Source organism: Pristis pectinata, chromosome 11 (assembly GCF_009764475.1).
Source record: "Pristis pectinata isolate sPriPec2 chromosome 11, sPriPec2.1.pri, whole genome shotgun sequence".
Classification (NCBI taxonomy): domain Eukaryota; kingdom Metazoa; phylum Chordata; class Chondrichthyes; order Rhinopristiformes; family Pristidae; genus Pristis; species Pristis pectinata.
This window is the reverse complement of record NC_067415.1, coordinates 65337234-65361059: the sequence shown is the minus strand read 5'-3', so window position 1 is coordinate 65361059 and position 23826 is coordinate 65337234. Positions and strand designations below refer to the sequence as shown.

The following is a 23826-nucleotide window of genomic DNA, read 5'->3' as shown; positions in this document are numbered from 1 at the left end:
CAATGGAACTTTCGAATAGTTGAAGATTACACCCCAGAAGTTATTAAAGAAAGGCTGATTTACAAACCAATTATGGCTCGTCTCTATCAAAGCAATTATCATCCTGCATTGTTATTCCCAGCAAGGTTGAGAATTACACTACCTGATAAATCTCGCAAATGGTTTAAATCCGTCCGAGAGGCCGAGGAATTTCTTTTGAACTAGCTTTTAATTTTAGAAGCTAAGAAATGCAGAAGAGACAGCATTTTCCCTTTGATTTACTACCTACTTGCTTTATTATCCAATTAATTTTTAGATTTAAACCTTTCTTTTCCTTCTTTGAATATTTTTGATGTTTTGTTTTAATAATAATTAAGAATTTAACAAAATGACTGATTGTTTGCTTTCTTTTCAAAATAATTATTAAACTGTATCTTTTAAATGTCGACTGTTAACGCCCTTTGGCTCTGTTTCAATCCCACAACTATGGTTGTTAGTTCGATATCTTTGTTTGGATTATGTTGTTCACCTCTAGACTAAACATGGGTGGTTTATATATTTTTCAACTGGGACTACTGCCACCAATAGAACTGGGGTTAGTTCAATTAGAGGGTAGCTTTCCGGCTGCCTGTTGGCCAGTTTTCGGGCTGTTCGGGGAGGGGGTGGGGCTGTTTTAGGTTTTTTTCTTCTGGACTAAACTACAAATTTTTCTAAATTGTCGTCCTATCCGCTTCCTCTTTGAACTTTTTTTTACTTCTTCCTGCTGATGAGACTCGCATATACCAAGATTAACCCTTTACATACCATATGTTTTTTAATCTGTTAAAATGGATAAGATTATTAATTTATTTCATGGAATGTTAACAGCTTAAACAATCCGGTTAAGCGCAAGAAGATCTTTAAAGTTTTTCATAGATTAAATGCTTAGATCATTTTCACTCAGGAGACTCATATCAGGAAGAAAGATAATCAACGTTTTTTTAGATTTTGGAGGGGTCAACAGTTCCATTCAAATTCACAAGCTAAGGTGAAAGGAGTCTCTATTTTTATGGACTCCTCAATTTCATTTGTTCATCATGAGACAATATCAGACCCAAATGGTAGATTTTTATTAATTACTGGTCAACTTCATAATAAAAAAGTTGTTATGGTTAATGTTCATGCACCCAACGTAGATCACCCTGAATTTTTTCAACATCTGTTTGCATTTTTTCCTAATTTAAATGAATACACTGTGATTATGGGTGGAGATTTTAACTGCTGTCTAAACCCTTCGATGGATAGATCTGTGTCAAATCCTGCACTCCCAAACAAATCTGCTGTCTTTATTAATTCCTTCTTAGTTGAATCCGGAATTTTAGATGTTTGGAGACCTCTACACACATATGATAAAGAATTTTCATTCTTTTCTCATGTCTACCATAATTACTCGGATTGATTATTTTTTTCATTGATGCTAGACTAGCTCCACTTACTATGGACTGTAAATACAATGCAATTGCCATTTCTGATCATGCACCATTGAAATTACCAGATATATCCTTTGATGTCAGACAATGGCGATTTAACCCTTCTCTATTACAAGACAGATTTCGTCCAATTTATTAAAGAACAGATCTCATTTTTTTAAAACTAATTTTACTGAAGAAATCTCCAGTGGGATAATATGGGATACTTTTAAAGCATATATCCATGGTTAAATTATTTCATATTCCGCTGGATTGAAAAAACGAACTAATAACGAAATATGTATATTAGCTGACAAGATTAAAGAAATTGATAAAAAAATATTCTGATACTCCGAATCTGGAGCTTTTTAAAAAGAGAACAGAACTCCAATTACAATATAGTTTATTATTAACGTCTTCAATTGAAAATCTACTACTTAAAAACAAAAGTCAATTTTATATACATGGTGACAAATCTGGTAAATTATTGGCCAACCAATTGAAAGCTGCTTTATCTAAAGATCAGATTAATAAAATTCGTAAACCAGTCAGTACCTACGCGATAGATCATGTTCAAATTAACAAATCCTTTCAAGAATTTTATTCTTCTTTATAGCAATCAGAATCCCCTGAGGATCCTACATTAATGCATGAATTTTTAAGAGATCTGAAGATTCCCCAATTATCTTTAACATTCTACATTAGATGCTCCTATTTTGGAGGAAGAAATAAAGAAAGTAATATTTTCAATGAACTCGGGTAAAGCACCTGGCCCTGACGGAATTTTTTAAATCCTTTTTTGATATTCTTGTTCCCTGGTTAGCCAAAATTTTTAAAGATGCCCTATCAGTAGGTAAACTACCACAATCTTTCTTTGAAGGAACTATTTCTTTAATTCTTAAAAAGGATAAAGATCCTACTGATAGTGCATCTTATAGACCTATTTCTTTATTAAATGTAGATTCAAAAATATTGGCCTTTAGATTAGAAATGGTTCTTCCACAAGTTATCTCTGAAGACCAGACAGGATTTATTCAGAATCATTATTTACATGTTAATATTAGGAGATTAATGAATATTATAAATACCCCTTCATCCCAAATTCCAGAATGTGTTGTTTCACTAGGTGCTGAAAAGGCGTTTGACAGAGTCGAATGGGAATATCCATTAAACTTAAATTTAATTTTAGCCCTAAATTTATATCTGCGATTAAAATGATTTATTGTACACCTATGGCTTCAATACTTACCAATAATTAAAGATCTCCTTTGTTTAGGCTTTTTTGAGGTACTAGACAAGGTTGCCCTTTTAAGTCCTTTATTATTTGATATTGCTTTAGAAGCCTTGGCTATTGCACTCTGGGATTCTTCAAATATATGTGGCATTACTCACAGACAGAAGATTCATAAGATATTTCTCTATGCAGATGACCTGTTACTTTATATTTTTAATCCGGAGGAATCTATCCCCGTAGTACTATCACTACTAGATCAGTTTAGTATTTTTTCTGGCTATAGATTAAATCTTAATAAGAGCGAACTTTTTCCATTAAATATGCAAACCCAATTTATAGGCAATTACCTTTTAGATTGGTAACTGACTATTTTATGTATTTAGATGTTAAAATTACCAAGAAACATAAGGACTTATTTAAAGCTAATCTATTGCCTTTAATTGACCATGTTAAACAATTATTTACTAAATGGTCCCCACTGTCTTTATCATTGGTAGGCTGAATTAATGAGGTTAAGATGAATATTTTACCAAAATTTTTATACTTATTTCAAGCGATTCCAACTTTCATCCCGAAATCTTTTTTTGACACTATTGATTCTAAAATTCTTTCATATATTTGGCAGAATAAAAACCCAAGGTTAATAAGAAATATTTACCAAAACTAAAAAAGGATGGTGGTATGGCCCTACCTAACTTTAGATTATATTATTGGGTTATTAATATCAGATATTTAATTTTTTGGATGAAAGATTCCAATGTAATTCAGTGTCCCAACTGGGTACACCTTGAGCACCAATCAGTACTTGAATTTTCATTAGTTTCTATTTTAGGAGCTCCACTCCCTTTTGCACTTAACAAATTAAGTAAACATATGATCAACCCAATTGTTAAACATACATACGAATATGGTTTCAATTTCGTAAATTGTTTGGATTGAATGAATTTAACTTGTCAAGTGCCATTCAATCTAATTTTTTTCTTTCATCCATCCAGAGTTGACTCAGCTTTTTCCATATGGAAAAGGAAGGGAATAGTATGTTTTCGCGATTTATTCATTGATAACTGTTTTTCATCTTTTGAACAATTGTCTAACAAATACAATTTGCCTAGTTCACACTTCTTTTGATATTTGAAAATTAGAAATTTTTTAGAAGCTACTATACCCTCTTTTTCGACACCTTACAAAACTGAAATTATGGAAAAAATTTTAGGTCTTAATCCTTATCAGAAGGGCTTGATAGCAATAATCTATGATTTAATTATGAAAATACGTACAGAATCACTGGACAAAATTAAGAATGAATTGGAAAGTGAACTCCAGACATCTATACCTACAGAGACATGGAAGAAAATTCTTCATTTAGTTAATACATCTTCAATGTGTGCCAGACACTCGTTGATACAGTTTAAGGTAGTTCACAGGACCCATACATCAAAAGATAAGCTAGCTTGTTTTTATCACCATATCAATCCTATATGTGACAGATGTAAATTGAATGTGGCCTCTTTGACACATATGTTTTGGTCCTGTCCTCTTTTGGAAAAATATTGGAAAGACATTTTTAACATTATTTCAAATGTATTGAAGATTGATTTACAACCTCATCCTATCACTGCAATTTTTGGATTACCAAGGATAAGAGTCTGGCCATTTATCTGTTTCCGCTAACTGTATGATTGCCTTTGTTACATTAATGGCCAAACGATCCATTTTGCTTAAACGGAAAGATCCAATACCCCCTACTACTCTTCAATGGTTCTCTCAAACTATATCATGTTTAAACTTGGAAAAAATTAGGAGTGGTATTGTTGATCCTTTGCTTAAATTTGAAGATATTTGGAGTCCATTTATTCAATATTTTCACATGATATAGATCCCCTTTCAATAACTTTCCACCTTAGAGGAATGGAGTTGACGACATAATATTGCTCTGTTTCTACTGAGAAATTTTAGTCCAGTCATTTTTTTGTTTGTTTTTATTTGAAATTTTTCTGTTTAGTTCAGTTTGATATATTTATAATTTTTCTTATTGATTTGAGGATTTTTTCTTTCTTTTCTTTTATATATATATATATAATAAATATTTCTTTCCTTTTTATATTATATTTATTTACTAAGAGATCGTTGGATCTACAGATTTTTTAAATATTTTGTTCTTTATGATTATCTATGCCATGATTGTTCTCCTGATATCTTTGTATTACATGTACAAACATTGTTGTATATTAATCTGTATTAATTTCAGAACTAATAAAAAGATTGAAAAAGAAAAGATACCAATATTAGTAACTTTGTGTTGTTGGTGCATGATTTAATTTGGCATAGTTACCTGATAAGCATTTGATTGAAGTTCATCTTATTTAAAGCATTATGATTAGTTCTGAAATGGCAAAAATATTTGCCCTTTTGCTTTGAAATCTGAAAATTCATTGCTAAATTGGTATGGTTTGTAAACATTAAAATGCAGCATTTTTTATTATGCATTGAATAATTGTGTTGTGAAGAATCAATCCAATGATGGAGTTCAGAACATTTTTATATCTGAATGTAATTAGATTTCTGCTTTGTAATCCCCTTCTGTATCTCTTACACCATTCTGTTGGAGGAAAAATGAAGAAAATACATGGTTATCTGATTAAAGTGATCTAAAGAAACAAACCTAAATTACATTGAAAGTCTTAATTATTGGAGTATCAATTTGTTCAATTCCAGCTCATGCCAAAATGTAGATTCCATCGAACAACACATTGACTAGGCTTTCTTAATTGAATTCTTCTACAATTATATTTCCTTATTTTATTCCCACAAATTTTCTCACATGTTCTTTCCATGAAGATGTTGATTACCTGAGGTGGGTGTGGCTCCACATGAATGTGACCAGAGAAATTGTAACTTTGAAAGCTAATTTGTTTTGGTATTTATCATACATTTGTGCAGAATTTTTCATCCCATTCAGCTGTCTGCTTCATCATTATTTCATGCCCTGTACTTCAACCAACTAATCACTATTCTTAAATGTTGATCTGGTTTGTGTTTCATTTACTAATTCAAGTGATGTTTATGTTTTTAACAGCCTGATAGTTGTCCATCTTAAAAAGAACTTTCTTGTCTACACTATATACCTTGTATTTCAATCCCTTTGTTCTCTCAATTAGCAATTGAGAGATTTGTTTCACAATATTTTTTCCAATCACTTCACTTCACATTACTAACAAAAACAGCCCAATTTACAGGTGATTATGATTGGATTTCTTCAGCATCATTGGCCTGTATTTTGTGGTTAGCAGTGAAGCACAAGCACTTCTAGCTGACCTTGAGCGCTGTCTGCAAAGATCTAATGATCTCCTATGGCATGGATTTCATCTGTTCAGATTTAGTTACTGTCAGGCATTCATTTCAAGAGGTCCCTGGCAATTAGCAAAAATGGTATAATCAAGCTGGTTGAACAGACATTACATTGAGAACTTATCAAACAGCAAATCAAGAAGAGAAAAAGCACAATTGTTTTGCTCATAATTTAAACATTGAAAAGCCATACATCAAAAAGTGTGCTGTGTTGTCTGCTACCTTAAGATTGGTGGGTTGCAGTAACTATCTTTTATTACAGTGTACCAGGCTTTAGCTTTCATTTGAAACGTGCAAGGAAAATCAACAAATGTTTTCGAAGCTTCACAATTTATGTGAGCTATGTGAGTAACACTACTGTGCAGGCAAATGAAGGTGGGATGATCACCATGAAAGTCTGTAGGTTAAAGCATAAGAGTGAGGAATGAATGCTGAAGAGCAGTTATAAGGAAAATGTGGCAAAGCATGGGTCCTTTGGTACAGAATTGAACAGTACTATGTACTGGCTGAACACAAAAGAAGAGCAGGAGTGGGCCACTCGGCCCCTCAAGCCTTCCGCGCCATTAAACGTGATCATGATTGATTCCAGCATCTGCAGTTCTTTGTTTCTCTATCGTGCCTGATGTATTGCAGGCCTCAACTCAATGCCAGATCTCCATAGCCCTCCATCCCTTCAATGAAGACTGGTGTGTGTTCTCCCAACTACCCCTTCCTGAAGAACACAATCAATTCCTTGGTCTTGCTGATGTTGAGTGTGAGGTTGTTGTTGTGACACCACTCAACCAGCCAACCTACCTCACTCCTGTATGCATCCTCATCACCATCTGAGATTCTGCCAAGACCGGTGGTGTCATCGGCAAATTTATAGATGGTGTTTGAGCTGTGCCTGGCCACACAGTCATGAGTGTAGAGAGAGTTGAGCAGTGGGCTAAGCACGTATCCTTGAGGTGCACCTGTGTTGATTGTCAGCGAGGAGGAGATGTCACTACCATAAATACTGCGGTCTCCTGATAAGGAAGTTGAGGATCCAGTTGCAGAGAGAAGTACAGAGGCCCAGGTTTTGAAGCTTGTTGATTAGTAATGAGGGGATGATGGTGTTGAATGCCGAGCTGTAATCAATAAATAGCAGCCTGATGTATGTTTATCATGACTTTGTAATAAGCAGTGGCACATTCAAGTTTCCTTATTTTCATGTTCACAATCTTGAAAACACCCAAATGGAAACTTGCATAATTTGTGAAGGTGCCAAGATATCTCAGAAATCTTGAATGAGAGCAGGTTAAGAATGACAGAGTGACACGAATTCCCACTGTAGATTTGGTGATGAAGACCATGGAGAGTACCAAAGCCAAAGGAAGGTTTGAATGGGAATGTTTAGAGCACTAGATGGGGAAAAAAATCACTCAGATGATGGAGACCACAAGTTAAGGGGGTGAGACACCCCTATTTTAAAATCAGCATTGACTCCAGAGATATAGACAGTGCTAGAAAAGGAACTACAGACTCAGAACTGGAACCTGTAGTCAGGGCATGAAGGAAATTGGTGACATGTGGCACTGAAAATGAGAGAAAAGAAATAATGAATTGCTGGAAGCCGAAAGAGAGTATAAATTTTGATTTCCATCAATCATATTTTACACCGCTTGTGTTGCTTGGGAAGTTGCATGTTCAGGAAAGAAGAAATGGCAAGAAAAACTGAGGCCGAGCAACTTACTTCATAATTGGGTCAATGGGAGACCTGACTCCAGATGAGAAGTGGGTCATGGTTGCTGTCAATATGCTCTCCTCAAGCACGGCAGGACTGGTTTTAGAGTGTTTACTGAAGTCAGAGGCTGAAGCAAAGGTCTCCAAAAGGGAAGAGGGTAGAGATTTAAAGGAGAAGTAGGAGCAGTGGAATCATTGGAATTGGGGAGTCAAGAACACATTAAAATACAGAAATGAGTTTCATGTGACAGAACGGTTACGATGAATGAATTGAGTGTTCAGGTTCCTCTAAAGGTGCCCAAAGGGACAAAGTAAGCGTATCTGCTCAGATGTCAATCAGCAGTGATGTGACGTGAATTGAGAACACAAGCTGCTGGGAGACGGTGAATTTGTGACACAGGCAAAGAGATGCCATAAAAGTGTGAGTAGATTAAGAAATCTGCGATGTTTTAAAGATATTGTGTATGTGCAGATATATTATCAAACATATATGTGTGTGTACATGTTTGCAAATGTAAGCAGATTCGTAAGTTTATGACTGATGTGCTGACTTACTGTTGTGTATAAATTCCTAATGTAAATTCTTCAGCTGTTTGTTTAAGGTTATTTGTTTCTTTCCAGTAGTGTAGTGTACTTGTATGTCTATTAGCTATTAAGGAAACTGCCAAATTTCAGTTTGATGGGCTATCATTATCATAAGAAGCTGAGTCACTTGCTTATCCATTACAATGCATGCTTCAGCTTCTGGCTGAAAGCTAGATACCATAGACAAGTTTCTTTGAGGCTCTATATTTTAAGCGTGATTATTTAAGTGTGATACTGCACATTGTAGCCCAGCAAGGTCAGAAAAATACAATGAGGTGAAATCTAAGATATCATTAACTTTTCTACAAAAAAATATAACCATTGGATTTTGAAACACCCATCGGAGGGAATTACAATGTTCATGCATAAAATTAGTAGTTCCATGGTCAGAAGGTATGCTAAGCAATAACTGTGGTTCAGTATGCTACTTCAAACAAAATCTCACTTGCATTTCTTGCAACAAAGCATAGGCTGTCCCTGGTGAGCGAGAAGGTTCTGTTTTTACAGACTTCCATAAGTCGATTTTATTCGTATGTCGGAAAATCACTCAATATGGTAACCATACCTGCACAGTATTGTAAATGGCGTCAAAGGCACATAAGGCTGACGGGAAAGAACAATTACTAAAAGTGGAGAGAGAGAGGAAAATAGTTCTGTTGTTTTGAGGAACGAATGCATGTATGTAGGTCAGACTTTTGAATGTAATAATATTATCGGAGCTCATATTAAGGGGTGTCTATAACCATGGAACAATACAGCATAATACAGGGCCTTCAGCCCACCATGTTGTGCCGACCTTCAAACCACTCCTAAGACTATCTAACCCCTTCCTCCCATATATCCCTCTGTCTTAAATTCCTCCATATGCTTATCTAACAATCTCTTGAACTTGCCAACGTATCAGCCTCCACCACCACCCCAGGCAGTGCATTCCATGCACTACCCACTCTCTGGGTGAAAAACCTCCCTCTGACGTCTCCCTTGAACTTCCACCCATTACCTTAAAGCCATGCCCTCTTGTATTGAGCTTTGGTGCCCTGGGAAGGAGGCGCTGGCTGTCGACTCTATCTATTCCTCTTAATATTTTATACACCTCTATCATGTCTCCTCTCATCCTCCTTCTCTCCAATGAGTAAAGCCCTAGCTCCCTTAGTCTCTCCTCATAATCCACACTCTCTAATCCAGGCAGCATCCTGGTAAATCTCCTCTGCACCCTTTCCAACCTCTCCACATCCTTCCTATAATAAGGCGACCAGAACTGGACACAGTACTCTAAGTGTGGTCTAACCAGAGTTTTGTAAAGCTGCATCGTTACTTCGCGGCTCTTAAACTCGATCCCACAATTTATGAATGCTAACATCCCACAAGCTTTCTTAACTACCGTATCCACCTGTGTGGCAACTTTCAGTCGTGTGTGGATATGAACAATACAGCACAATACAGGCCCTCTGCTCCTCTACACTGCCCAGAATCCTGCCGTTTACCTTGTACTCCGCCTTGAAGTTTGTCCTTCCAAAGTGTACCACCTCACACTTCTCCGGATTGAACTCCATCTGCCACTTGTCAGCCCAGCTCTGCATCCTATCAATATCCCTCAGTAAGTTGGGTGTTTGTTACCTGGGGACAGCCTGTGTCATTTTTGTGCAGGCACTTTACAGAGGAAATAGTTTGTAGGTATCTGTGGCGAAAAGTTGGACTACTTTTGTGCCTCCTGTGATTAAATTGTGAACAAAAATTAATTAAATGTTGTAGCTACCGCGAAGGATGCAATATTTATTTCCAATTCTTCTGTTTACCTACTACATAATAGATAGGTACAGTGAGATCCAATGAGACATAATGCACGTATGTTCTCTGCTTCTGAGGGTTTCCTCTCCCCTTCACTTGCCTGCCTACGTCGACTTGAAGCCCCTCTGCATTTTCCTTCTAACCCACACTGGGACCATTTTAGCAGACTTGAACATTTTACACTTGGTCCCCTCATCAAAATTATGAAATAGATTGTGAACATATGGGGCCCCAGCACCAGTCCCTGTGGCATCTATCACCACTCTTCACTGAAGACTCCTTAACTACATGATTATTATTCAATCCTTTCTCACTGCACAGTACAGGATCTAAAATAAGATCTAAACTAAAAAGGGCCTAAAACCTAATTGGTTCCTCAACACACTGATCTTAAAAAAAAAATGAATTCTCCTGCTATTACTGCTACTTTGGTTTGTCCAGTTTATATGTGAATTAAAGTTCCCCATGATAATTGTATTAACCGTGTTACATACACCTGGAATTTTCTGATTTACACTGTGCCTTGATTGGGGCCTGTAGACAACTCCTAGCACTGTTTTCTGCCTCGTGCTGCTCATCAGCTTACTTCATCTGATCTTTCAGAGATCTTTTCTTTACCTGTTTCTTTTTTATCAGGACTATCCCTCCTCATTTCGATTTTGCCTTTCTTTTCTAAATGTTAAGTATATGGAATATTTAATTACCATACCTGGACACTTTGCATCGATGTCTCTGTAATGGCTATTCAGTTGCACCCACTTATTTCTATTCAAACATAGATTCATCCATCTTGTTACAATGCTGCAGGCTTTTAGATAAACACCCTTCAGTTTTGCTTGGTACCATTTTCCCTGCTCTGACTCTAAATGGAGGCATAGTCTTATGTTTGGAGACACAAGAGACTGCAGATGCTGGAATCTGGAGCAAAACAAACTGCTAGAGGAACTCAGTGGAGTCCAGTTGAAGGGTCTCAACTCAACATCAGCTGTCCACTTCCCTCTCCGGATTCTGCCTGATCCGCTGAGTTCCTCCAGCAGTTTGTTTTTGCTCCATAGTCTTATGTTTGTGCGCTTTCATTGTGCTTTTATTAACCAATCCTTTAGATTTAAGGACCGTTGCATTTGAACCCCCGTGTCTTTGTGCTGCTTTGATTATTTTAATGTGTTACCATTTAGTTTGTTTTCATTTATTATTCCTCCCAAAATATAACTTGTATTCTGTTTCATGTATTACATGTACTCAGTGTAGAAATAATTTGATGTACTGAGAATAAGCATGTTCTCTTATGTTTTGCCTACTTTAAGACTGGAGCACTTCCATTTATAGGAGGGTGAAAGTTGGCACACATTTCTTCGAAGACATATATACCTACCCTGGTTCTGTAGATGTATTATTTTCTGTAACCAGATTTCTAATTATATGGTCGTAGTACTTAAGTATACTTTTCTGTTTCCTTCGTGACATCTTATCAAAAGTCTTTTCAAGATTCATTGGATCACATTTTGGTGGTCTGGTGTCCTTGTGCAGGATTCCCTGCAGACTCTCCATTCTCATAAGTGTCTCGTCCAGGTGCAGAGAATGAATCCTGACAAGGAATGTACATTGGTCATTCTTACCAAAGTTGCCATGGGCTGATAATATATGATTGAGGATCAGGTTGAATAGGCTTTTTCATCATATTGTATCTCTAGTTACCTCCTGTAAATCCTGCCTGAGTAATTGTTCTTCATGTCTGAATCAGTGATGATTTTATCAAGGCAATTTTTCTGAAGGATGTTTGAAGTTTTCCACAGAGAGCATATATTATGCCCCTGCTACTTCCAGTGTTTCTTTTAAATGGTGTTTTACACAGAGCTGTACTGAGTGATTGGCTGAAAGATGATGATAGTGATAATCATAATGGAGTTTGCTTATTTACCTTTGACCTGATACCATGAGACTTAGTCTGGTACTGAGTCAATGTTGAAGACACCCATATGCCACCTCTCTCTGATGTTATCTTGTTTGTTGCAACCCTTGGTGGGGCTGTCCTTTCAGTGGAATAGATGTAGCCAAGGATGTTGATGGAGCGCTATAGGACATTGGCTGGTGGGGATAATTCTTTAGGCATGACTTTGCTAGAATGTTTCTTGACTAGTCTGAGAACTTTTTTGACCAGTTTGAGGAGAATTTTCTTGACTTTGGCGTATACCTTCCAAATCTTGTGCCTCAGTTAAAGCTGCATAAGACATGGAACAGTTCAGCACAGGAGCAGGTCCTTTGGTCAACAATGTTTCTGCTGACTTTGATGCCAAATTAAACTAATCCCATCTGCCTGCACATGGTCAATATCCCTCCATTCCCTGCCTGTTCATGGGCCTGTCCAAATGCCTCTTAAACATTTCTGACATTTCTGCTTCCACCACCTCCCCTCGCACCTAGCCCTCTCTGTGTATAAAAAAAATTGCCTTGTAAATCTCCTTTAAACTTTCCCCTTTTCACCTTAATGCTATTCCCTCTGGTATTTAACATTTCAACCCTGTGGAAAATAACTCTGATTAGCTGCCCTATCTATGCCTCACATTTTTATATACTTCGATCAGGTCTCCCTTCAGCCTCTGCTCTGGAGGAAGCAGTCTAAGTTTGTCCATCCCCTACTTATATGCAATGCTCTCTCATCCAGGCAAACCTCTTCTGCACCCCCTTCAAAGCCTCCACATCTTTCCTGTAATGCAGTAACCAGAACTGCACACAATATTCCATATGTGGCCCAACCAAAGTTTTATGCAGCTGCTACATGACTTCCCAACTTTTATGCTCAACACTCCGACTGATGAAGGAAAGCATGGTCTACACCTTCTTTACCACACTATCCACTTGTGTTGCCACTTTCAGGGAGCTATGGAATTGCATCCCAAGATCCATCGGCCCGTCAATGCTCCTAAAGGCACTTACTGTATATATTCCTCTTTCATTTGATCTCAAAGTGCAACACCTCACACTTGTCTGAATTAACTTCCATCTGCTGTGTCTCCACCCATATTTCCTGCTGTATCCTCAGACAACCATCCCAACTATCTAAAACACCACCAATTTTTCTGTCATCTGCAAACTTGCTAGTCAGCCCACCGACATTTTCATGCAAGTAATTTATATTTGTCACAAACAGCAGAGGTTCCAGCACTGACCCCTGCAGAACACCAGTTGTCACAGACCTCTGGTCAGAGTAACTCCCCTCCACCACGACGCTCTGTCTTCTACGGGCAATCCAATTCACCAAGTCACCATAGACCTTCCTAGTTTTATTCCCACTGTTGAACTACTTTTTAGCAGTTTGATAGAACTGGGATGGGCTATATGGAGTACCAGTGTAAGTTTGTTCAGTGTCTACCAGAATCTGATCTGCACATCAACAGAATCCACATTTATCAATGTAAGGAAAATAGATTGGAATTGGTTTATTATTGTCACTTGAAAAACTTGTCTAACATACCATTCATACAGATCAATTCATTACACATTGCATTGAGGTTGTACAAGGTAAAACAATACAGAATGCAGAGTAAAGTGTCACAGCTACAGAGAAAGTGCAGGTGGACAATAAGGTGCAAGGTCATAATGAGGTAGATTGTGAGGTCAAAAGTCCATCATATCATTCAATAGTCTTATAACAGAGGGATAGAAGCTGTCCTTGAGACTGGTGGTATGTGCTTTCTGGTTTTTGTATCTTCTGCCTGATGGGAGAGGGGAGAAGAGGGAATGCCCTGGGTGGGTGGGGTCTTTGATTATGCTGGCTGTTTTACTGAGGTAGCAAGAAGTATAGACAGAGTCCATGGAGGGGTGGCTGGTTTCTGTGATGTGCTGAGCTGTGTCCACAACTCTGCAGTTTCTTGCGGTCCCGGGCAGAGCAGTTGCCATACCACACCATGATGCATCCAGATAGGATACTTTCTGTGGTTCATTGATAAAAGTTGGTGAGTGTCAAAGGGGACATGCCAAATTTCTTTGGCCTCCTGAGGAAGTAGAGGTGATTGTGAGCTTCCTTGGCTGTGGCATCTACGTGGTTGGACCAGGACAGGCTATTGTTGATGTTCACTCCAAGGAACTTGAAGCTTTCGACCTCAGAGCCGTTGACGTCGACAGGTGTATATGCACCACCCCCCTTCCTGAAATCAATGACCAGCTCTTTTATTTCGCTGAAATTAAGGGAAAGGTTGTTGTCATGACATCACGTTACTGAGCTCTCTATCTCCTTCCTGTATTCTGACGTTGTTATTTGAGATACGGCCCACTATGGTGGTATCATCTGCAAACTTTTAGATGGAGTTAAAGCAGAATCTGGCTACGCAGTCATGAGTAGAAAGGGAGTAGAGTAGGGGGCTGAAGGCGCAGCCTTGTGGTGCACCAGTGTTGAGAATAATCGTGCCGGAAGTATTGTTGCCTATCCTCATTGATTGCGGTCTGTTAGCCAGGAAGCCAAGGATCCAGTTACAGAGGGAGGTGTTGAGTCCCAGGTCTCGGAGTTTGTTGATGACTTTGCTTAGAATTATAGTATTGAAGGCAGAGCTGAAGTCAATAAACAATCGTCCAATGTTAGGTGTCTTTACTGTTCAGATGCTCCGAGATGAGTGTAGGGCCAGGGAGATGGTATTCGCTGTAGACCTCTTTCAGCGGCAGGCGAATTGCAGTGGGTTGAGGTTTCCTGGGAGGCTGGAATTGATGCGTGCCATGACTGTCATGATGGTGGATGTCAGAGCCACCGGGTGGGAGCTACTAAGGCACGTTACCTTGTTTTTCTTTTGTACTGGGAAGATAGTGGTCTTACTATCATCCCGGGGATAGTGGGGATGGTTGTGGTGATAGGGGTACGGAGATACATGGTTACAAAGTTCATTGTCTGATAACTTTGGCAAAGAAACTTTGCATTAATTATAGAGCAAGGTAATTTTATGCTTTACCATTTTGCCTATAGGGTCCGGTCTTCAGGTATGCACATTGAAGAACAAAACATGTTGCACAAGAAAGATGGAGGAACGATACCAATCAGCAGCTCGTCAAGATATTCAAAATTTGCTTCAAACGTCCAGCTCAACTCTGAAATTTTTAATATCGCGGAATGCAGCTACTTTTCAAGGTAACCAGTGATCTGTCTCAAATGAAGTCCTGTAATTATTTGTATTGTTGCCTGCACTCTTTTGATTACTATTTGGTAACACAACAGTATGTACAGCCAGAGATAATGACTGTATTTCTACAGAAAAAAGTCTGGAAATGCATTCTGATATTACTGGAAATATAGAAAAAAGCTTTAAGAAATGATCAGAACCACAATTTCTGCAGCCCAATTCAGATTTTAGAAATCCCAGTTCAATAACTTAGAAAGAATTTTGTGTTTACACCTCTGTGCAGGAATCAATACAGTTCACCCAAACATGTAGACTTTCTATACTTAGGTATCTGGTCAGGCTTTCTGCAGATTTAAAGAATATTAATATTTGGTTTACTATAACCATAACTGGTTTCATTCTCACATGACTGGGACTTCAACGGTTGTGAAGGTTTGGAAGCTTAACAATCTAGTTGGATATCTGCATTGTTGAAGTGGTGGAATTTTATATTGGTACATAGTTTTTTGTCTGAACAATATTAAATTTAGTCCCAAGTACAATCTAAAGTCATGCAGAGTCAGATGGTGGGACCTCTCTATGGCAAGGTAAGTAGGGCCACGGTATTGGTTCTACAATTGGGACTAAAGCATTAAGAGTGAACAACCGAATGCTTGGCATCCAACGAAAGTTTGATATCAAGTTATATTTGTTATTCAAAAGAGACAGCTTCCTTTAAGTTATATTTGTTCAAATTAATGTTCCTTGTAGTGAAAAAACTGGTATGTTTTATATTTACAATGACCCCTGTTAGCTGGAAAATAACTGTTACATCTTTTTGATCTGCTGAATTGCAGTTGTCTGACCCATATGACTAACCATATTATTTAGTTGTACACATAATTACATTGGGAATGTCCTGCAGATATGAAAGGCCATTCAAAAGATTGTGACCATTCTAAATAAATTTATAATTTTCACACTCTCTGCGTATAAGCTGTTGTATAAATGGCAGGAATGCAGCTTTCAATGCAAAATCTGTTCTCAATGTTTGTTTACGATGAGGTACAGAATAATGTAAACTTTTCTGTTAACACATTTAGTTTCTTCGCTGTGGTAGTCATTTCAGATTGGTGTCCTCTTTGTGAAAAAGAATTTTTGCTGTTTTAGGCAGTCAAAGGTAACAAAATGCCAAAAACAGTACAGCTGTACGTGGTGCAGAAAATGCTGAATGGAAAATAGAGGACTTAAATTCCTAAATTTATTTAAGCAGAAGATTGCTGTGTATCCATATGCAGAAGGTTGTTGTGTAAATTTGGAAAAGTTAAAGCAAAAGAGATATATTCAATGGTTCATTTTCCAGTTATTGGTGAAAATGTTTGGGTTTTTAGAAGAAAATGATGCCTCCTTTTAAGTTTGGCAAAAGAAACGGGAAAAAAAAATTAAATAATGTAGATATAGAAGCAGCACAAAATTAAACTGCCATTACAAGATTTTAAAAAATAATTTCCAGTAAAAATGGTCCAATTTTTTAAGGTTGATGGTCCTATACGTAATATTTTTAGGAAGAGAATAGACATGGATAGGAAAAAAATATTGCGATAAAATTTGGAATTTCGGTACCTGCGGCTGAAACTTGACCAATGCAATGTCTAATGCCCACTTCTATTAAACTTGAAGAAACATTGCTTCCTCTGAAACTTTTTCTTGCTACAAAACTGGATTAGCATTCCATGAGATAGGTACAGTATTTGCACAGAGAGCTCCAAGCTTTCAGCCATATGATATCACTTTAGTATATATTGCTCAAATTTAAATGGTACGTAAAGCATAACACCAACATTTAGTTGTACAAAAAAAATTCTTCAGAAAGAATTAAAATAATTGAATTTTTTGGAAGTTGTATATCGAAAATCTAAAATTAACAGGAGCGTAAATAGAGCTTTCAATGTTCTGCCTTCTTCAATCTTTTGATCGTTGTGTATCTTTGGAATATATTTGATGCATGAATTTGAACCACCTGCAGGTGGCACTGTAATAAGTATTTTTTAATATAACAAGTGATAACAGAGTTTGTTTCATGGTGTGACGTGCATTAACTGCACTGCGATTTTCAGAGTGTAATTCCTTAAGGTTCAGGCAATCTTGTCACTGGGTTTACATGAACTTCACATCACATGGAAAAATATTCGGCAACATTTTATTTTTTGCCATTATGTTTCTAAAATTCAATATAATGGTTTGAACAAATTACTCAAAAGGATTATACATTTTACAGCAATTAAGTTCACCCATTAAATTGTATTCTCAGTTTTCGTGCCAAAACTCAAATTTAAATAAGTAGATGTGTCCAGGTTTTGTTTTTATAAGTTAGGTCTTTGTTATTCTAGTCACAGGTAAGTAGGATTGTTTTTCTTCCAGATAAATCGTGCTGCAATGCTGAAAGGAACTGTCTGCTTGCATCACTCTACTTCTAACTTCCTTGTGCTAAAAACAAAACTGTTCAAGCCGTGACCTAGACATAAGAGCTTAGTTTATTGTAATTCAGAGCAGCACATTCGCCAACAGTCAAACATTTGTCCATATTCACTGCACAGTAATTCAAATAAGTTGTGCTGTTCTGTTAATACAAATTTTATATAGAATTAACTTTTACTTTAAATTAAAGCAACCAAGCAATTTTAAATGCATTTACCTATATATTTAAAATTGTCTCTCAAGTATACAGCTTGTTTGACATGTTTGTATTTTGATTGGTTCTGTTGACATTTATTAAACAACCAATTCAAAAATATGTAATGTACACAAAAGGCTGTACAGATTTTTCCAGAATGTCTAATTTTAGGAAAATCATTGAATTCAAGTGAACTGAATTTGGGTAACACACAGCAGCTATAATGTGTTGCACATTCAGGGAAGCAGAGAAAGAATTTCTTTCCCTTAATTTCCCTAACACTATCTTTCTCAAAACAAGTAATTTACTTAGTTATCCCAGTCTGGTACTTTGCTGGAAAATTCATGTTGTCCAAAGAGTGCCCAGTAATCAGCATCCCTGGGACAATGTGATTTTGTAATGTTCCAAAGGATCACTGCATGAGAAATGGTATCATTCCAAGTGCTTGTGACAGATACTGTGTACAAGTGACTTAATCCGGGAAGTACTTGATCAATATTTTGATAGTGGAAAAGTGACCCGGAAATGGGTCTTTTATAGCAGTTCCATAACAAAATCAGTTTTCAGTTGCATGATGTTACAGTCAAAAAATTATGCAGTTGAATTTCTGGACAATAATATTCTATCATGTGATTTCCACATCTTTGATTGAAGGTGCATGTAGATGGCCCTGACAATAAACCAGCAGATTATTTTTAAGCATTTTTACCTTGTAAATTTACAATATTCATTTTGATTAGTTTGGAATAGTATTTCTAAAGAGACTTTTCCTGCTGATGCTGTAGCTGTTAAGCCATTTTTCTTGTGCTTCTTCAGATCTTTCATGGCGGACAAATGCGTGAGCCCAACAACAAAAAAAGGCTCTGTATCTGCAGTAATTCTCAAAATTGTGAAGCATATCTGGTTTTAATTCTCAATAAATTAGCCCATGGGATACAATCACTTCTGGTGTGGCAGAAGAATGTCAAGGAAAGATATACTCGGAAGTTTCCACATCAGATCTCATTTTATTGAAGTGATTGCAATCATTGTTTCTGTAACCGCTCAGGTCCTTCAGTTCAAAGTGATTGTTAAATGAATGTTTTGAATGGGACAGCTTGATTCAGTATTCAATGGCAAACAGTTTCAAAGACTTGTTTGACACATCCTCATCCAAATATAATGGCAGCACCTGGAGCATAGACAAAAATTCTGTGGATAATGCTTGCCTCGACATGCTGAGATGTGAATGTGTGAAAACCAGCACGTATATTACAATTAGTTTGCTGAACAGCTCATGGGAATTTGACAAATAATCTGGTTCTTTGAAAGAACCATCCAGTTGGTCATTTCCTTGTCCTTTCAACATAGCTCTGCATTTTCTTTCCCCCTTCAAGTAGATTTCCTACCATTTAATCTACTTTCGCCATCCTTTCAAGCTGTACATTTTGAATCACATCAACTTGCTGAGTTTTTGTTTTGAAAAATTCAAATATCCCCTCTGGTCCTATGCCTAAACAAATTTGTAGGCTCAGGAAACCAATTCTTCTGTCTCTGCAGATAGTTTCCCTTTGTAAAATTTGTTCTGATTTTGAACTTGGTAAATTTCTGTTTGTCTTCCTCTTTTCCAAGCAGAGCAATGCCTTCTTCTCTCCACGTTTCAGAACTCCCTCAAGCTTGATACCATTGTAGTAAATCTCAAGTAAAACATAACTTTCCAGTTCTGTTCTGTCAAATCTGAACAGGGATATATAGTACCAATCTGCATCAAATTTACTTGAACATATTTTCACTGGAAATCATAATGTGTTGGGAAAAGCATGGAGGTGCATTATAATAGAAACATAGAAAACCTACAGCACAATTCAGGCCCTTCAGCCCACAAAGCTGTGCCGAACATGTCCCTACCTTAGAAATTACGAGGCTTACCCATAGCCCTCTATTTTTCTCAGCTCCATGTACCTATCCAAAAGTCTCTTAAAAGACCCTATCGTATCTGCTTCTACCACCGTTGCTGGCAGCCCATTCCACACACTCACCACTCTCTGAGTAAAAAAACTTAACCCTCACATCTCCTCTATACCTACTCCCCAGCACCTTAAACCTATGTCCTCTTGTGGCAACCATTTCAGCCCTGGGGAAAAGCCTCAGACTATCTACCCAATCAATGCCTCTCATCATCTTACATACCTCTATCAGGTCCCCCCTCATCCTCCGTCACTCCAAGGAGAAAAGGCCGAGTTCCCGCAACCTGCTTTCATAAGGCATGCTCTGCATGCCAGGCAGCATCCTTGCAAATCTCCTCTGCACCCTTTCTATGGATTCCACATCCTTCCTGTGGTGAGGTGACCAGAACTGAGCACAGTACTCCAAGTGGGGTCTGACCAGGGTCCTATATAGCTGCAACAATACCTCCTGGCTCCTAAATTCAATTCCCCAATTGATGAAAGGACAATGCACCATATATCTTCTTAACCATAGAGTCAACCTATGCAGCTGCTTTGAGCATCCTATGGACCCAGAGCCCAAGATCCCTCTGATCCTTCACACTGCCAAGAGTCCTACCATTAATACTATATTCTGCCATCATATTTGGCCTACCAAAATGAACCACTTCACACTTATCTGGGTTGAACTGCATCTGCCACTTCTCAGCCCAACTTTGTCCTGCTATCTATGTCCTGCTGTAACCTCTGACAGCCCTCCAAACTATCCACAACACCTCCAACCTTTGTGTCATCCGCAAACTTACTAACCCATCCCTCCACTTCCTCATCCAGGTCATTTATAAAAATCACAAAGAGTAAGGGTCCCAGTACAGATCCCTGAGGTACACCACTGGTCACTGACCTCCATGCAGAATACGACCCTTCAGCAACTACTCTTTGCCTTCTGTGGGCCAGCCAGTTCTGGATCCACATTGCAATGTCCCCTTGGATCCCATGCCTCCTTACTTTCTCAATAAGCCTTGCATGGGGTACCTCATCAAACACCTTGCTGAAATCCATATACACTACATCTACTGCACTCCCTTCATCGATGTGTTTAGTCACATCCTCAAAAAAGGGCTCGTAAGGCAGGACCTGCTCTTGATAAAGCCATGTTGACTATTCCCAATCATATTATACCTCTCCAAATGTTCATAAATCCTACCTCTCAGGATCTTCTCCATCAGCTTACCAACCACTGAGGTAAGACTCACTGGTTTATGATTTTCTGGGCTATCCCTACTCCCTTTCTTGAATAAGGGAACAACATCCACAACCCTCCAACCTTCTGGAACCTCTCCCATCTCCATCGATGATGCAAAGATCATTGTCAGAGGCTCCACAATCTCCTCCCTCACCACCCACAGCAGCCTGGGGTACATCTCATCCGGGTCCGGCGACTTGTCTAACTTAAGAAGTTTCAGCACGTCCTCTTTCCTAATATCTACATGCTCAAGCTTTTCAGCCTGCTGCAAGTCCTCACTACAATCACCCAGATCTTTTTCCTGATTGAATACTGATGTAAAGTATTCATTAAGTACCTCTGCTATTTCTTCGGGATCCATACACACTTTTCCACTGCTGCACTTGATAGGCCCTATTCTTTCGCATCTTATCCTCTTGCTCTTCATATAATTGTAGAATGCCTTGGAGTTTTTCTTAATCCTGCCCGCCAAGGCCTTCTCATGTCCCCTTCTGGCTGTCCTAATTTCCTTCTTAAGCTCCTTCTTGTTAGCCTTATACTCTTCGAGATTTCTAACATTACCTAGCTCTCTGTACCTTTTGTAAGCTTTTCTTTTCCTTTTGACTAGATTTATTATAGCCTTTGTACACCATGGTTCCTGTATCCTCTTGTGACTTCCCTGTCTCGTTGGAACATGCCTATGCAGAACTCCACACAAATATTCCCTGAATATTTGCCACATTTCTTCCGTACTTTTCCCTGAGAACATCTGTTCCCAATTTAAGCTTCCAATTTCCTGCCTGAGAGCCTCATAATTCCTTTTACTCCAACTAAACGCTTTTCTAGTCTGTCTGTTCCTATCTCTCTCCAATGCTATCTCCCATCACAACAACTCTGTTATTATCACACCTTTCTAGGATCTGCTTCCCTATCTGCTCCTCAATATCCCTGTTACTATTGGGCGGCCTACAAAAAGCACCCAGTAAAGTTATTGACCCCTGCCTGTTCCTAACCTCCACCCACAGAGACTCCGTAGACAGTCCCTCCACGACGTCCACCTTTTCCGCAGCCGTGACACTACCTCTGATCAACAGTGCCACACCCCCACCTCTTTTTGCCTCCCTCCCTGTCCTTTCTGAAACATCTAAAACCCGGCACTTGAAGTAACCATTCCAGTCTCTGAGCCATCCAAGTCTCTGTAATGGCACCACATTGTAGCTCCAAGTATTTATCCAAGCTCGAAGCTCATCCGCCTTGTTCACAATACTCCTTGCGTTAAGATGGACACATCTCAAACCGGTCTGAGCACGTCCCTTCTCTATCGCCTGTCTATCCTCCCTCTCGTACCTACTACTAGCTTTCTCTATTTGAGAGCCAAACACCTCTTCCCCACTCCCTCCAGTTCAGATCCCACCCCCCAACAATTCTCGTTTAAACTCCCCCCAGTAGCCTTAGCAAACCTCCCTGCCAGGATGTTGGTCCCCCTGGGATTCAAGTGCAACCCTTCCTCTTTGTACAGGTCCTACCTGCCCCAAAAGAGGCCCCAATGATCCAGGAATCTGAATCCCTGCCTCTTACTCCAATCCCTCAGCCACACATTTAACCTCCACCCGAGGTTTATCCAAATACACTGTCGGCTTGTAGAGCACCATTTAGCTGATCAACCTAGAGTTCTGGATGTGGTGACAATCTGCAAGGTGGAGTCCATTGAGACCCACTGAGTGATGCAGAAATGAAGAGGATTATATGCATTTTTATACCTCATTCACTGTATAGTAAAGCTCCAGCAATCTGGGATTTGGTGCGGGATCAGCAAATTTTCTGGACTGTTCATGTTATTTATATTAACAGTCCATTTTTTATTCACTTTTTTTTAGATATACTCAGTCTTGTAATAAAAATCCCAGTGAACCAGATAAGTTCAGAGGGAGCACGGTAAATGGGACCCTGGCCAATTGAGAGAGAATGTGAGAACCAGAGCCTTGATGAGCTGAATGTTAGCATGGAACTGGGGCCCCAGTGAGTGACAAGCGATTGCGGGAACTGGGGCCGCAATGAGTGGAAGAAAGTGCTATAACTGGGACCCATCAAGTCACAAGAGAGCGTGGGAATTGGGGCCTGGGTGAGTTGGAAGGAAGCACGGCGTATTGCCCCTTCAGCTAGATGCTGGTCCGTCAGGATTTCTGGATGGTGGGACAGCAGATTATCAGGGTCTTACTGTAGCTCCAGTGCAGCACTCTTTTGTGGCCAAATCCAAGTTTGGATGGTTTCTTCCAGCTATGCCACAATATTAGAGTGCAGTAAATGGCAGAGGATTCATAGCAACTCAGTGAGTACATTGTTAGAGTTTTTATCTGACCTTATACATTTTGGAGGAGTTTGATATTAAACAAAGTGACTTTGACTGCAACTGTGATGTATTTTTCTCCTTTTCTTCCTTGGATACCATGTGGCTTTGACCATCCCATGCTTTTCTAGTGCCTTGCCTTCGTTCAGACTCTTCCTTTGCCAATCCATATTTTACCAGAGCATGTTCAGTGCTGTCTTCTTTTTCTAGAGCCTCTAGATTCACTTCTCTTCCCCAGAACATCCTCTTCAGCTGAATCAATAATTCCCAAACTCCATGGCAGGAGATTGTAGAGGTAGAATTGCACTATTGGCTCTATTTAATTTTCTGTATTCAGCAAAACCTACATTATTCTCAACAGTAATAGATGGTAGCTAAACAGCAGAAAAATATTATAATCTGGTTGGAGATTCTTCACCTTTATAAATTTCAATTTTGGTAATTGGAGAAATTTAACAGCAGGCCTAATTTATTTTGTTGTGATT

At 38.5% G+C, this 23826-nt stretch overlaps 1 protein-coding gene across 4 annotated transcripts in view; it reads left to right on the top strand.

Annotated features, from left to right (window-relative positions):
- The window catches only part of gpc5a (glypican 5a), an 803385-nt gene that overhangs the window by 7642 nt on the left and 771917 nt on the right, over positions 1 to 23826 (top strand). For 3 of the 4 annotated variants that reach the window (XM_052025910.1, XM_052025909.1, XM_052025911.1), the window contains exon 2: positions 15038 to 15199. The exons of the other annotated variant lie outside the window; for it this stretch is intronic. In XM_052025910.1, coding sequence (XP_051881870.1) covers positions 15038 to 15199 — 162 coding nt within the window. The remainder of the gene's footprint in view (positions 1 to 15037; positions 15200 to 23826) is intronic. 4 annotated transcript variants of the gene reach the window in all.